Source organism: Alligator sinensis, unplaced genomic scaffold (assembly GCF_000455745.1).
Source record: "Alligator sinensis unplaced genomic scaffold, ASM45574v1 scaffold546_1, whole genome shotgun sequence".
In the NCBI taxonomy this organism is placed as follows: Eukaryota; Metazoa; Chordata; order Crocodylia; family Alligatoridae; genus Alligator; species Alligator sinensis.
This window is the reverse complement of record NW_005842061.1, coordinates 1,554,274-1,566,301: the sequence shown is the minus strand read 5'-3', so window position 1 is coordinate 1,566,301 and position 12,028 is coordinate 1,554,274. Positions and strand designations below refer to the sequence as shown.

Sequence of the window (12,028 nt, the reverse complement as noted above, 5' to 3'; positions counted from 1 at the left end):
AAGAGCGTTCCCAAGCAGGATGGGAGGAAGGGAGCAGTTGTACATCCTCTGCTATCACTATCTGCGCACACATGTGTGAGAGGGTGACACGAGTGCCATTTCCTCCTTTCCAGTCTGAAGAATGCCATGGGGAGGAAGTAACACCCCAAGTGTAATTATCCCGCTCCCAGCAGAAACCTGACTAAAAAAAGCCCTTGAAATCTCTTTGATGTTCTGTTAGCTCTATTCCAAGCCTGACAGCCTGAAACCTAGGAGGCTGAGATCAATCAGTCAAACAATTAAATAAGGGGCCCTCAGGAGTCTCATTAATGTGCCTTTCCTTCTTGCAACAGGGCAGAGCAGGGGAGCCTGGGAAGCCTGGCAAGGATGGGAAGGTAGGTACAGTAGAGTTGCTCTGCTTGTCTCCTTTGTGTATGCAGCATTTATTGCATGATGAATGCCAACTCTGTGATGCTTGAGGACCTGGAGCATGGCTGCAAGCCGAATGAAATATTGGGCTTCATTTTTAAGGGATATGGATAAATAGTGAAAAATGTTAAGCCATTCATGTCTATGTTTCTGTTTGTTCCATTTACCTATGGTCTCCTTAGCCCAGGTCTCTCAGGGTGGGCCCAACCTTTTATATTCAGCTGGTGAAGAGGTATTTTTCAGAATATTTCCTCATGGTAAAAGTGACTGATGGCACTGTAGAGTGAAGCTTTCTATACAGAGAAGGATAGATACAGCATAGAGAGTGCCAACAGTAGGGCTATGCAAAACGGCTATGTTTTGATTTGGTTTCAGATTTGGCCATTTTGAAGGGACAGTGATTTGTTTCAGTGTTTTGGATTGCTGTTCCATTTCGATTTGGCCAAATCTGTTTCAGAGTTTCAACGCTGCTTCAGTGATTTGGCCATATTCTACAATGGAGAATCACTAAAATGCCTATAACGTTGTCATTTCTTGCCTGATTTGGATGAAAATTGCAGGGATGGCAGCCCCATCTGAGGGCATGAAGCCTGCCAGCTTTCAAGGAGATAGGTGCAGGGGTTTCTGTAAAACTGCACCTCAAATTGTTGAAAGCAAAACTCACATCATTTGCTGGCAGCAGCAGCATGCTGTCATTCTGCATGTAGATCCAGGGGCCTGCACCCCCTGTGGGGGCTGCGGGGCTGTGCCAGACTCCTCCCAGGGGGCACAGGACCCCAGATATGCGTGCAGGATGACAGCAGCCTGCCACTGCCAGCTGAGGCCAGTGCCAGCACTGGGTTCTTTCCAGTGCTCCTTGAGGGTTGCGCTGAGCAGACTTGGGTGCTGGCACTGGCCCCAGCCAGCAGTGGCAGCATGCTGTCATCCCGCACACAGATCTGGGGGCCTGTGCCCCCTGAGAGGGCTGTGGGGCTGTGCCAGACTCCTCCTAGGGGGCATGAGCCCCCAGATCTGCATGTGGGATCTGCACATGGGCTGTGCCAGACTCCTTCCGGGGGGTGCGGGCCCCCAGATGTGCACACAGGATGACAGCAGGCTGCCGTCCCTCCCCCAGAGCACTGGGATTGGAAGAGACCTCAGGGACAGATTGCAGATACTGGCCAGCTACAGATGTGAATATCAGAGCAGTCCTTCCTGACTGTGCCTGTGGTTACTGCATGGTAGCATTATGTGGCAGAAAGCATGACGCAATGCTACTGCCGTTCAGTGGCGCTACTGCACAGTCATTTAGTACTTGTATAAACAAGTACTAAATGACTGCTCAGTAATGACACTGTAGTCAGTGTCTCAGATAGACACGGCCTATAAGGTGCAAATGTACCCTATCTTTTGTCAAAGAAAGCCAGGTTCAATAAAAGTCTAGCTTACTGCCCCTGAAGAGCACTTTTACAGATGTAGCATGCCACCCAGGTATCTTCCTTTTTAATGAAGAAAAGGGAAGCTCCATTTGAAATCTGATAGTGACATATTCTGCTATGAGAAAAGGGTCTTTCTGTTCCTCCACAGTGTGCTCTGAAAAGACAGATAGTTCATATAATATTCTCCTTTCCTCTCTCAATTCCCTTGAGGTCACCTTTGTGGATAAGGAATGAACTACCACTCTTCTACTAACTCCTGACTTAAATATCTTTGCAGTGAGGTAGGCAGTGAGTTGAGAACAAGGCTCCCTGCTTATAACAGATTAAAAAAATTAATCAGATCATCAGATTCTGGAACTGTGACAAACAGGACAAATTTAGCGAGACCAAGCCTAGTGGTTTGAACAATATGTGGGAGGTGGCTTGGGTGGGAGGATCAGCTGGTATTTATTAAAACTTGTAACTTTTAGAGTGCATCTACTCAACAAAAGTAATTTTTGCAAAGTGACATTCTCAGAGGATGAAGTTCTTAAAACTAAATTAGGAAGTAATATTCCAATAGAAAAAAAATGCCCCCAAATTCTCTGAAAATTTGTATTTTATTTCATTTTGTTTTCTGTATCTCACAGTATGCTTTTAATTTACCTACAGGGCATACCTGGACCCCCTGGACCAAAGGTAAGAACATTTTTATCATCAGTAGAAAGCAAAGCAAAGAATTGGAATGAGCAAAAAAGATGGGCTCTCTAAACTTTGCTGGGCATGAGCAGTTTGTGGAGGGTGGGGATCTGCTCTCTAATAGTTCAGAAAAATAGTTTATAATCAAACTGCAGCATCTCACTATGTGCCGGATCCCAGTCTCCTGAAACATGAATTTTAATGGAGGTTTGTCTCCGCATGGAGTTAATTGTCAGGCAATTCAACAAAATGTCATACAATGCTTGGCTTTGTTGGTATTTATCACACCTAGCACATTTACCATTGTTCTAGGCATTATTTAAGTAACAATGTTGTTTATTTTGCCAAATTTCTCCTGCTACCTGCCAGATGCATGAAAGCTCACTGGCAAGATATGAGGTGTTTGTAATTTTGGATTTTTCTTTTTTTACCTACAAAAATTTCCCACTTGCTTTTACATGCAACACTACACAAAGGTCTAAGATTAAGAAAAATGATGCTAGATTAACATAACTTGAAAGCAAAACCAAATATTCTGTTTACAGGTACATCTTCCTTGTTACGTTTTAATTCAGTCAGGGTAAAACTCATCCCTGTGAAGAAGACTTAAGAGCCCTGTTCCCAAAGCTCCCAAGGATTTAAATGCTTTGGGATGGAACAGAAATGAATTCCCTTTCCTTTCCTCCACTGCTCTTTTATTCTTCCTACAGCACCACAGGGGAAATGGCAGTTTTATCTTCCTTCTCTCCTTCCTTTCTTCCTCTTTTGCAATTTAGATTCACTAACTTCTTTTAACTTTTGCAGGGAGACACAGGAATTCAAGGCTACTCTGGAAGGAAGGTAAGAGGTGAAGCCAAAATATTGAGAAGGATGGAGCAAATATGCATTAAGGTGAATCGGAGCCCTGTGGGTATATAACAGCAGAGAAATGTCAGTCAGGGGTAAAGGTTGTAGCTGTGTTGGTCCAAAAGTACAAGTAGTCAGAGTGCTAGAGGCAATATCTTTTATTAGATTTACCAGTTGGTCTAATAAAAGATAACCCCTCTAGCACACAGTCAATCAGTCTCACCACACAGTAAGGCAGAGCTGTTCCAGCATTTCTGTGAGGAGTGACTCCTGCTGGGAAAGGCAGGGACTGGAGGAACTATAACACTTCCCCCCCGCCAACTCCTCGTGCCACAGTTCCTCTACCTATGGTGATTCCTCCTCTGTGAGTCTGATGTGGAGATGCTTTTCATTCCGAAATAGCCATTACGCCTACAGACTTCCCGGCAACAGTCTCTGCTGGAGGAGGCTGAGCTGGAAAAACTGTAAAGTCCCCTAAAGACCCATATCTTCCTGGCTGAAATTTATCTTGCATAGGCACACACGCGCGCACACATACACACATTCTCTGAAAGAGATTGGAAGAGCTCTGGTATTCACATTCCTAATTGAGAATCCTTCTCCAAATTAGAAGCAGGTTGAATTTAGCCATAGGCTACAAAGCAGGAGCCAGAACAGTGGGTCTGTAGCAATGCAAAGTCTGGCCAGAGCAGAGTGCACCACTGCAAAACACACATCCCCTTGGGGCCCAGCTGGTAAGATCAGCCCTCAAGCACAGTGATATTGGAATGCTTAGGTGGAGACCGGAGGGAAGTCCTTTCTCAGCATTTACCTTTGCTAGCAGAGCTGAATCAAGCCTGAAGAGCTTAAAGGGAAAAACAGAGAGAGATGGGAAAAGAGAGACAGAAGGGGAAGAAAGACTGAAAAGAAGGGTGAGGGACTGAGAAGAGGAAGGAGAAGCATGAGTATTCCCAGAAGCCAGGTGTACGTACTGGGTTATCTATACATTGCTTTATAGTTGCTCTGTGGGTGAAATGGCAAGACCTGAGAGCTTTTTAATTAGTTCTGCATAAACTGAGACGTTTTTCTTATGTCAGGAAGTAAAAATTATAGCCCCTGTGGACCACAGTCTGCTCCTGAAGACACACACAATTTATTGCCTCCTCAGCCAGCAAACTGTCGGTTTTCACATTGACTGCCCATCTTGCCATGTATAACATCCAGGAGGAGTCTTGGCACTCAGGAGTGCTGAGGAAGTTGCTGAGATGGCACACCAGCCTGTACCAGGATCTTTACTTGTGGATGGCAATTCATCTGACTGATTTATTTATCAAGCCATGAGTCTGAATTCCTTTCGTGCTATGAAAGGGGTACTACCAGGGGGGGCTCTAACAATGGGGAACTGTGCAGGAAACCCAGGATTGAATGAGCACAGAGGATAAAACCCTCCCCACTGAGAGGGCAATGAAAGAACAGAGAAAATTCTGTGTTGCCATTACCTAAAGGATACATACTAGTTTCAGAAACCCTCCCTCCATTTTGACCTTTTCCATTACCACAGCCTGAGAGTGACCACATACACAAAAATGGAGTCCACAGTACTTTCATGGCAATATTTTTTAAGTTTATGAAATAACCAGACAAAAGTAAACTGATGCTTGTGTCACTATTACGAGATTTTTACTCAGCAGTGACTGAGCCTTATTTCCCAAAATGTTGGATTTTTTCCAGTAATTTGGCATTCTGAATGAATTTGTCATTAAGCACCAAATTAGCATTGTTAACTCAATTAGAGCAAAATGAAGAGCTTTGATGCTGTCTACTATATGACCATTCTCTTCACTCCAAATCCTCCATTACAGTAAACACTTTGCTCCACAAGACTGGTTGCTCCTAGTAAAAGCAGGGTAAATGCTATATGGTAGGGTAATACATCCTGGGGAAAAAAATTGCTAATTGAAAAAACAGTAACCCAACATTTTGACTAATGAAATGAAAAACTGGGACATTTCAGGCAAAACAAAGATAATTTTTTTACACTCTAAGGGTGTTTATACACGTGCTCTGGGGAGGGCTTTAATTAGAGCGACTCCCAGAGCCACTCTAATTAAAGCACCCAGAGTACATCATGTATCAGCATCCCTGTGTTTCAAAATGGCACATTATCAAAATCTCGTCAAAGGAGCTTCAGTTAAAGCACCCCGCCACCATTTTGAAGTGCAGGGATGCTGATACACAAGACACTGGAGGCTGCTGGATCATGGTCATTACCATGCTCCAGCAGACTGATTAATTGAGTCTGCTCTGATGTGCTGTAATTACAGTGTGTCGGAGCAGCCTCCCTGCTCTTGTATAGGCACCCAACAATCTCATGTGGAAAACTGGGACATATGATCACTCTAACTGTGGATAAAACATATTGTACAAAGGAGTGGGAAACATATGCAGAGCAGCTAACCTCAGGTATATGGGGTCACCTCTCTCTTTTTTGCACTCTCTCTCCAGAGTATTGCAGTGCTCTGTCTCTCTTTTCCTGTTGCTGAACAGCACTATGGGACTATAGCGTTCTAGGACTTAGTCCTGTGCTACTTTCCAATACATGTCTGTTAACATTTCTGGGTATTCAGAAGGCCCTTTTCTGCCTGCTAACTGTGTTTGCTTCTTCCTCCATTTCTTTGCTCCTCTTCCTTAGGGTGAGGTAGGCGAGGCAGGCCTACCAGGTGCACCTGGCCTTCCCGGACCTGTTGGCCCCAAGGTAACCATGAAGCGAACCATTTGAGCTAGTCAGTACCTCCATCTTCTAATGCAGCTAGATCACGTGCCCCTTTTATACTATTCATGGCATGTGGTACATTCTGATACTTTGATAAGGAACGTTGTAGGAATGTCTTGATACCCTCAACAGATCCTTTTGAAACTCTGTGTACATAATGTACAGGTTGAAGACTTATTTTTATAGAAGGACCTGGACAACTGTCAGCTAATTAATGCACAGCAAGAATTATTATTCTTTTCTCTCTGAAACCAGAGCCAAGCTCTAATCTGCTCAGTCACTTGTAGCCATCACAATGCATGTTTAGATCTTGCTCTTTTCCTGAAACAAGGCAGATATAGAAGGCTTAATGGAACTGTTCCTTTGCATAACTTCTGGCTTTGGAATATAGAGCGGTTTGGAGTTCAAGTGACAATAACTAGGATTTTCAAAAAGGCCTCAGCTTCCTTTGAAAATTAGCTGGGTTCAGGTACTTATTTGAAAATGCCAGTTGATGCTTCCTGTGAATACTGATAATTGTAGATAGATCAACCTAGTCTGTATAAAATGTTCTCCTATACCCATTTCTGCCAAACACATTGTTCAGCATTAGTTCACAGAAGTTTCTGCAGATTTCTTTTTATCCTGGAGCCAATTTTGTGCAGTTACTGTTATCATTTGTCAAGAGCTGACCTTTTTCAATTCCTTCCAGTTTGTTTTTACTATTGAAATTGTACTCTTTTCCTGGATTTCTCTTTTTGTTCAATATCTATGTCTTTGTTTCTTCTCTGTCTGTTCTCCTTGTACAGGGTGAAAAGGGGGACACTGGCATGAAGGTAGGCAAGAGAAATGTATTTTTACCACAGGGTTAGGCAGAAGTTGCCATTTAGAACACTGTATTGTAACAGAAAGTTAGGCTGGAGACTGGACTGTGAGATTTTTAATAGAATACAAACATGTGGTGTGATTAACCATAGGCAGATACTCTACGTACACACAAAAAAGTGTCCTTTATCCATTTTGTGGAATTTGATTCTTACCAAAGGCAATTTTCTGACTGAAGTTTGATAATGATTTGTTATTTCTTTCTGTTTGATGAGAAGGGTTGGGGATTCTTTGCAAAGTCTGGTTAGCTGACACATCAAATCCATTCAAACTCTGCAACTCTTAGCCTGAGGTTTGGCATCATTCTTTCCATCTCCCTCTGTTTCTGTGCTGGACAATCCTTTTTACAGGCTAATAAAGTTTTATGCCTGTATGTTATCTATTTGATTAAAATTTACTGCTCCCATATATTTAAAATATATTACTTAATATAGATTGTGTTTAAAACATTACAAGACAGGCCATTTCTCATGACAGAGCATATTGTGTCATTCTGTACATTATAAAAATGGGAAAAGTCCTACATTTCTAATATTTTAAGTGCATTAACTATGACATGCACATAATATAAAATATGGAGTATGTGAATGTATTTTAATAATCATGCAACAAAACACCCATATATATTTTTTTCCATCTGGGTGGATTATCATTCTAATGCACTAAAGTTCCTTTAAACTATACATTGACGTGTGAGAATGAATTAAAAAAGATGTTCTTGGGGGATTTAGGCTCTATATTTCAGAGTTGCCTAATATGGCAGCAAACATTTTCCTGAAATATTTCTTTATAAGATGAACTATAGCAACGCTGAATGAACATTATAAGCAGGAATCCTGGTTTTCTGTTCACTGAGGAATCTGCATTTTTCCATGACTTACTGAAAGCACAGCAGTGTCTCGCCGTGGCTTTTGTGTCTTGGACAATCAGCAGCTGGGGGTTGTGCATGCCACTGATTGGCCCAGAGGCAAAAACTGAGGGAAAAATAAGAGGGAGCAGAAATGGCAATGCTTGGTGCAGGACATTGCTGCGCTTTTGGTAGGTCATGAAAAATGTGGATTTTTATGTTTTTAAATGGAGATTTTCCAATTTTAACCACAGAAAACTAGGATCCCTGATTATAAGTAAGTGCTTTGTGTACTAATAAACACGGTGCATGCTTAACCCCAGGGTATTTTAGAATTACCCAGGTGTACTTCTGTTTCCTGCAATAGATGCACTCTTGATTTGCACTGAGATGAATGAGAGCAGAATCAGGCCATGACAGAGGTGTTTTAGGAGCTATGAAATTACAATGGTCTGAACAACTGGACACTTTCTTATTAATCTTTTTGGTATAATGAGCTGTAGGTGATTAAAGACAGCATATACTCGCAAGTGAATACTTAGTAGACTCTAAGTCTCAACCCACTTCCTCATTGCTTAAATGGACATCACTTGAGCTTGCACCATAAGTACAAGCATTAATAAACCTTTGATTCATCTTCTGGAACCCAAACTAAAAACACAAGGTCACCGCTCCTGCGTAAAATAAACCCCTCACTAAGAAAGGTCAAATTGGAGAAGGCCCCAAGACTTCCCAACCCTTCTAATCCCCCTTGTCAACTCTAATTGAATTGATCACTTCCTTGTCTTATACTGAAATTCTAGGGGCTTACCACAGACTTCTCGTTCCATTTCCTTGATGTCGCTGGGACAGGAAAAGAGATGAGAAGAGGGAGAAGGAATGGCAATTGCTATTTTATGGCAGACTGCACTGAATGGAGAAAGGCACATGGTACCTTCCCACTAGTCCAGTAAACCAGTCTGTTCTTTTCATTTGTGCCAAAAAAAGGAAGCTTCTTTAAGTCCACTCATTGATCTCTTTTGGTCATTCACCCAAACACACATTCACAAACACGAACAACCACATTTTACATCAGTGACTGACAGATCAATGTGACCCTGGAGAAATATCCTTGCTCCTTTTTTCATGCCAGTTGACTAAAGTGTAAGTTAAATCCTGCCTTCCCAGCAAGACATCTTGTGATAATACATTTTCATTATAAAGGGAAACCTTTCCATCTAAAGTGTCATTTATTCCTTTGTTATCATTTGTTGCTACTAGTCTCTCTTTGCTCTGGGTTTTAGATTGTTCTCCAGAGAAATAAGAATGGAATCACAGAGAAATGTCCCAAAATAGCAGGAAATCAACAAGTAACAGTTAGGGTATACTGATTTAAAGTATAAGTTTTTCCTCCAGGGATTATGCTTCCTCTTTCTTCTTGATGAAAGGATCACTGGGACTCAACAAGGCTATTTCTTCCCTCAAACCAAAATGTGCTGTGGGCTGATTTCCAGCCCATATTAACATATGCAACCCTATTAGAAGTGATTAAAAGCTGGGGTCATAGTTTGATAATGATTATTAGAATTTTCCCAGGTTGTTGTTAATCTGTTGACACTTTAAAAATGAACATTTAGGCTTCCTTCTGGTTGCTGGTGTCACTGGTTACACAGTGCCTATGTTGTTCCTTGTCAAATGTTACTGCTTTCCTTGCATACATTCTCACAACTCAGGATGTGTACAGAAGTTGCTTTTTTGCCATTTGAAGCGCTTTATTGCTGGGACTTAACAGAAGTGCATGGCTTTACAGCACTTTAAAAATGGGTAGACTTTAAAAATGAGGTATTAAATTTGAAGTGCTGTATTTTGTGGCACTTTAGCAACCTACAGCACTTTAAATAACTTCCATATGGGCGTGTATAGACAAAATGGAGGCCCTAAATTGAAGTGGTGTGGGTTTTTAAAAACCCTGCTTCAATTTAGGGCCCTTTAAAACCCCGTGTCGTGCACACACCCACTTACCTGCTTCTCCGGCGGCAGGAAAGGGAGGGCGAGCTGCCTGTGGGCAGAGCGGTCCCTGGGCTGCGAGGGGGGCTGATGCTTCCCTCCATGGCAGTGGCACATGCCTCCCCCCCTCCACACAGCACCCACCCGCAGGCATCTGGATCAGGAGGTCCCAGGGGGGCACCGCAGCAGTGGAGGGAAGCACCAGGCCCCTGCACAGCTCAGGCAGGCAAGCTCTGGGAGGGGGAGATCAGGCTTTCTGGGTTTGTTTGGTTTTTTTATCTTTCTTGGGTGGAGCTTGCTTTCCCAGGCTGCTGTCAGGCAGCCTGCAGGGCTTCTTGCAGAGCTGTGGAGCTGCACAGAGCTTTGCTCTGTGCCTGGTAGGGCAGCAAACTAAAACTCCTCGGAGGAGTTTTAGTTTGCTGCACCCCAAGTCATTTAAGGCACGTTACACTGCTGAATTTGCTGGAGTGCCTGGAATTAATGCACAATATGCCACTGAGGCATGCAAACACCGACACCATTAAACTGGTGCAAAAGCATTTAGCCCACTTTAAAGTGTTGTGCACTCATGTCCTTTGTTTGGTCTACACACAGCCTAAGTAGTCAAATTTCTGACCAGTGGAGAAGCCCCAGGAGGCTGCAGAGTGCCCCATGCCTCCTGGAAAGTGCAGGGAGGCTCAGAGGCCTCCCCCACCAAACACTGCACTTCTGTCATGTTTAGGAGCACTGTAACTTTATCATGCCATAAAAAGTGTTCTAAATTACAGTGCTGTAAAACATGTATAGAACACTTCTGTACATACCCTCAGTGTTTGTTGTAACATTTGGTAATCCTTTCCATCTAGCCTCCATTTGTACTGTAAAGACACACAGTTCCCCTGAATTCACTAGAAAGTTTTATCAGTGATGTTGAGGAGATCAGATTTTGGTCCTTTGCCTGCATTGCTGTCCTCTGTCAAATTCTGTTTACCTGGTAGTTCCTATTTTAGTTCTTAAGCTTTTTTAATGATCATTCCTTATTCCCAGCGGGAGAACATGATGGGTAAGACAAAAACTGGCTACAGGTCAGGAAGTCAGTAGAAGTCAGTAGCTACACAACTGTCAGTCTCTGAGATCAAGAATCAAAAAGTGAGGTTTTCCTTGTCTTTTAATTAATGGCCCATTATTACTATTCAGCAGTGCCTATGAGTTAAGTTTGAGTTTGGCCTGTATTAAGACTGCTGAAATGAATTTCAAGAATAGGAATGGCAGGTCTGTCAAAAGAGGCACATTTGCAAGTACCCTCTGTGCTCAAGGGAAACACTGCAATGAACTTCTCTACACTCTGGCCTTAACAGACGGGCCTGTCTTTTCTGACACATTTGTATGAATCAAATGGTAACCAAGAACTGTAAATTGGCATTGTGAAGTTCCACATCTATTATTCCTCACAAGCTTCTAGATGATACATGCTTAATTGATATATTAGAAGACACCTTCTCTCTGGAACTACTAGTTCTGCAACCATGGGCTTAAACTGAGTTCCTTCTAATTTGTGCTGTTCCCCCATAAAGAAGATTGTGTAAGCAGGGGTTTGCTCTTAGTTACTCCTGTGCTAATCCATTACATCTGACTTAGACTCTAATTAGACTCCTGTATACACCTACCCAAAGTGCTCTTGCCTTCAACGGGGCTGTAGCAGGTATAATTAAAGAAATAGTTCAGTGGTTCTCAACTGCGAAGTAGTGTAATTAGGGTACGGTGAATAGCGCACCAGCCCCAGGCACTGACTAGGAAGAGTGCCAAAATGGACACCCCCCCCCGAAGTCTTTGCCAAGGCTGGGGTAGCCCTGTGCTGCCCCTGCCTGACCATAGGAGCTGTGCATGGCAATGCCACACCCAGCAACATACTGAGGGGTGGAGGGTGAATGGAGTGAGAAGAATGGGGCTTCCCCTGCCCACCATCCAAGGAGCCTTTCCCAGAGCAGCCACAGCCCTGCACCTAATATGTATGTATCGGGAAAGGCTGGTGGAGGAAGGAAGCAACTGGACACTAGGGTCAGCTTCCAGGAAGTCCAGCCATGAGGTTGTGGCCACTTGAGCGGAGCTGACACAACAGCATTGGCAGAAGCAGCAGTAGCCCTGGAAGATTTGCTTTCTCTTCCACTCACCCATATTCCCACCGAAAAAGTGCAGCATATGCCCGTGCTCCCCTGTGTCCCAGGTACACAGTGAGCTCACTATACCGCT

The 12,028-nt window shown here is 43.2% G+C and overlaps 1 protein-coding gene across 1 annotated transcript in view; it reads left to right on the top strand.

Annotated features, from left to right (window-relative positions):
* COL13A1 (collagen type XIII alpha 1 chain) overlaps positions 1–12,028 on the top strand; it is a 190,524-nt gene that overhangs the window by 110,659 nt on the left and 67,837 nt on the right. Inside the window, exons 16-20 of the mRNA XM_025203565.1 lie at positions 333–374; positions 2,478–2,504; positions 3,309–3,344; positions 6,022–6,084; positions 6,891–6,917. Coding sequence (XP_025059350.1) covers positions 333–374; positions 2,478–2,504; positions 3,309–3,344; positions 6,022–6,084; positions 6,891–6,917 — 195 coding nt within the window. The remainder of the gene's footprint in view (positions 1–332; positions 375–2,477; positions 2,505–3,308; positions 3,345–6,021; positions 6,085–6,890; positions 6,918–12,028) is intronic.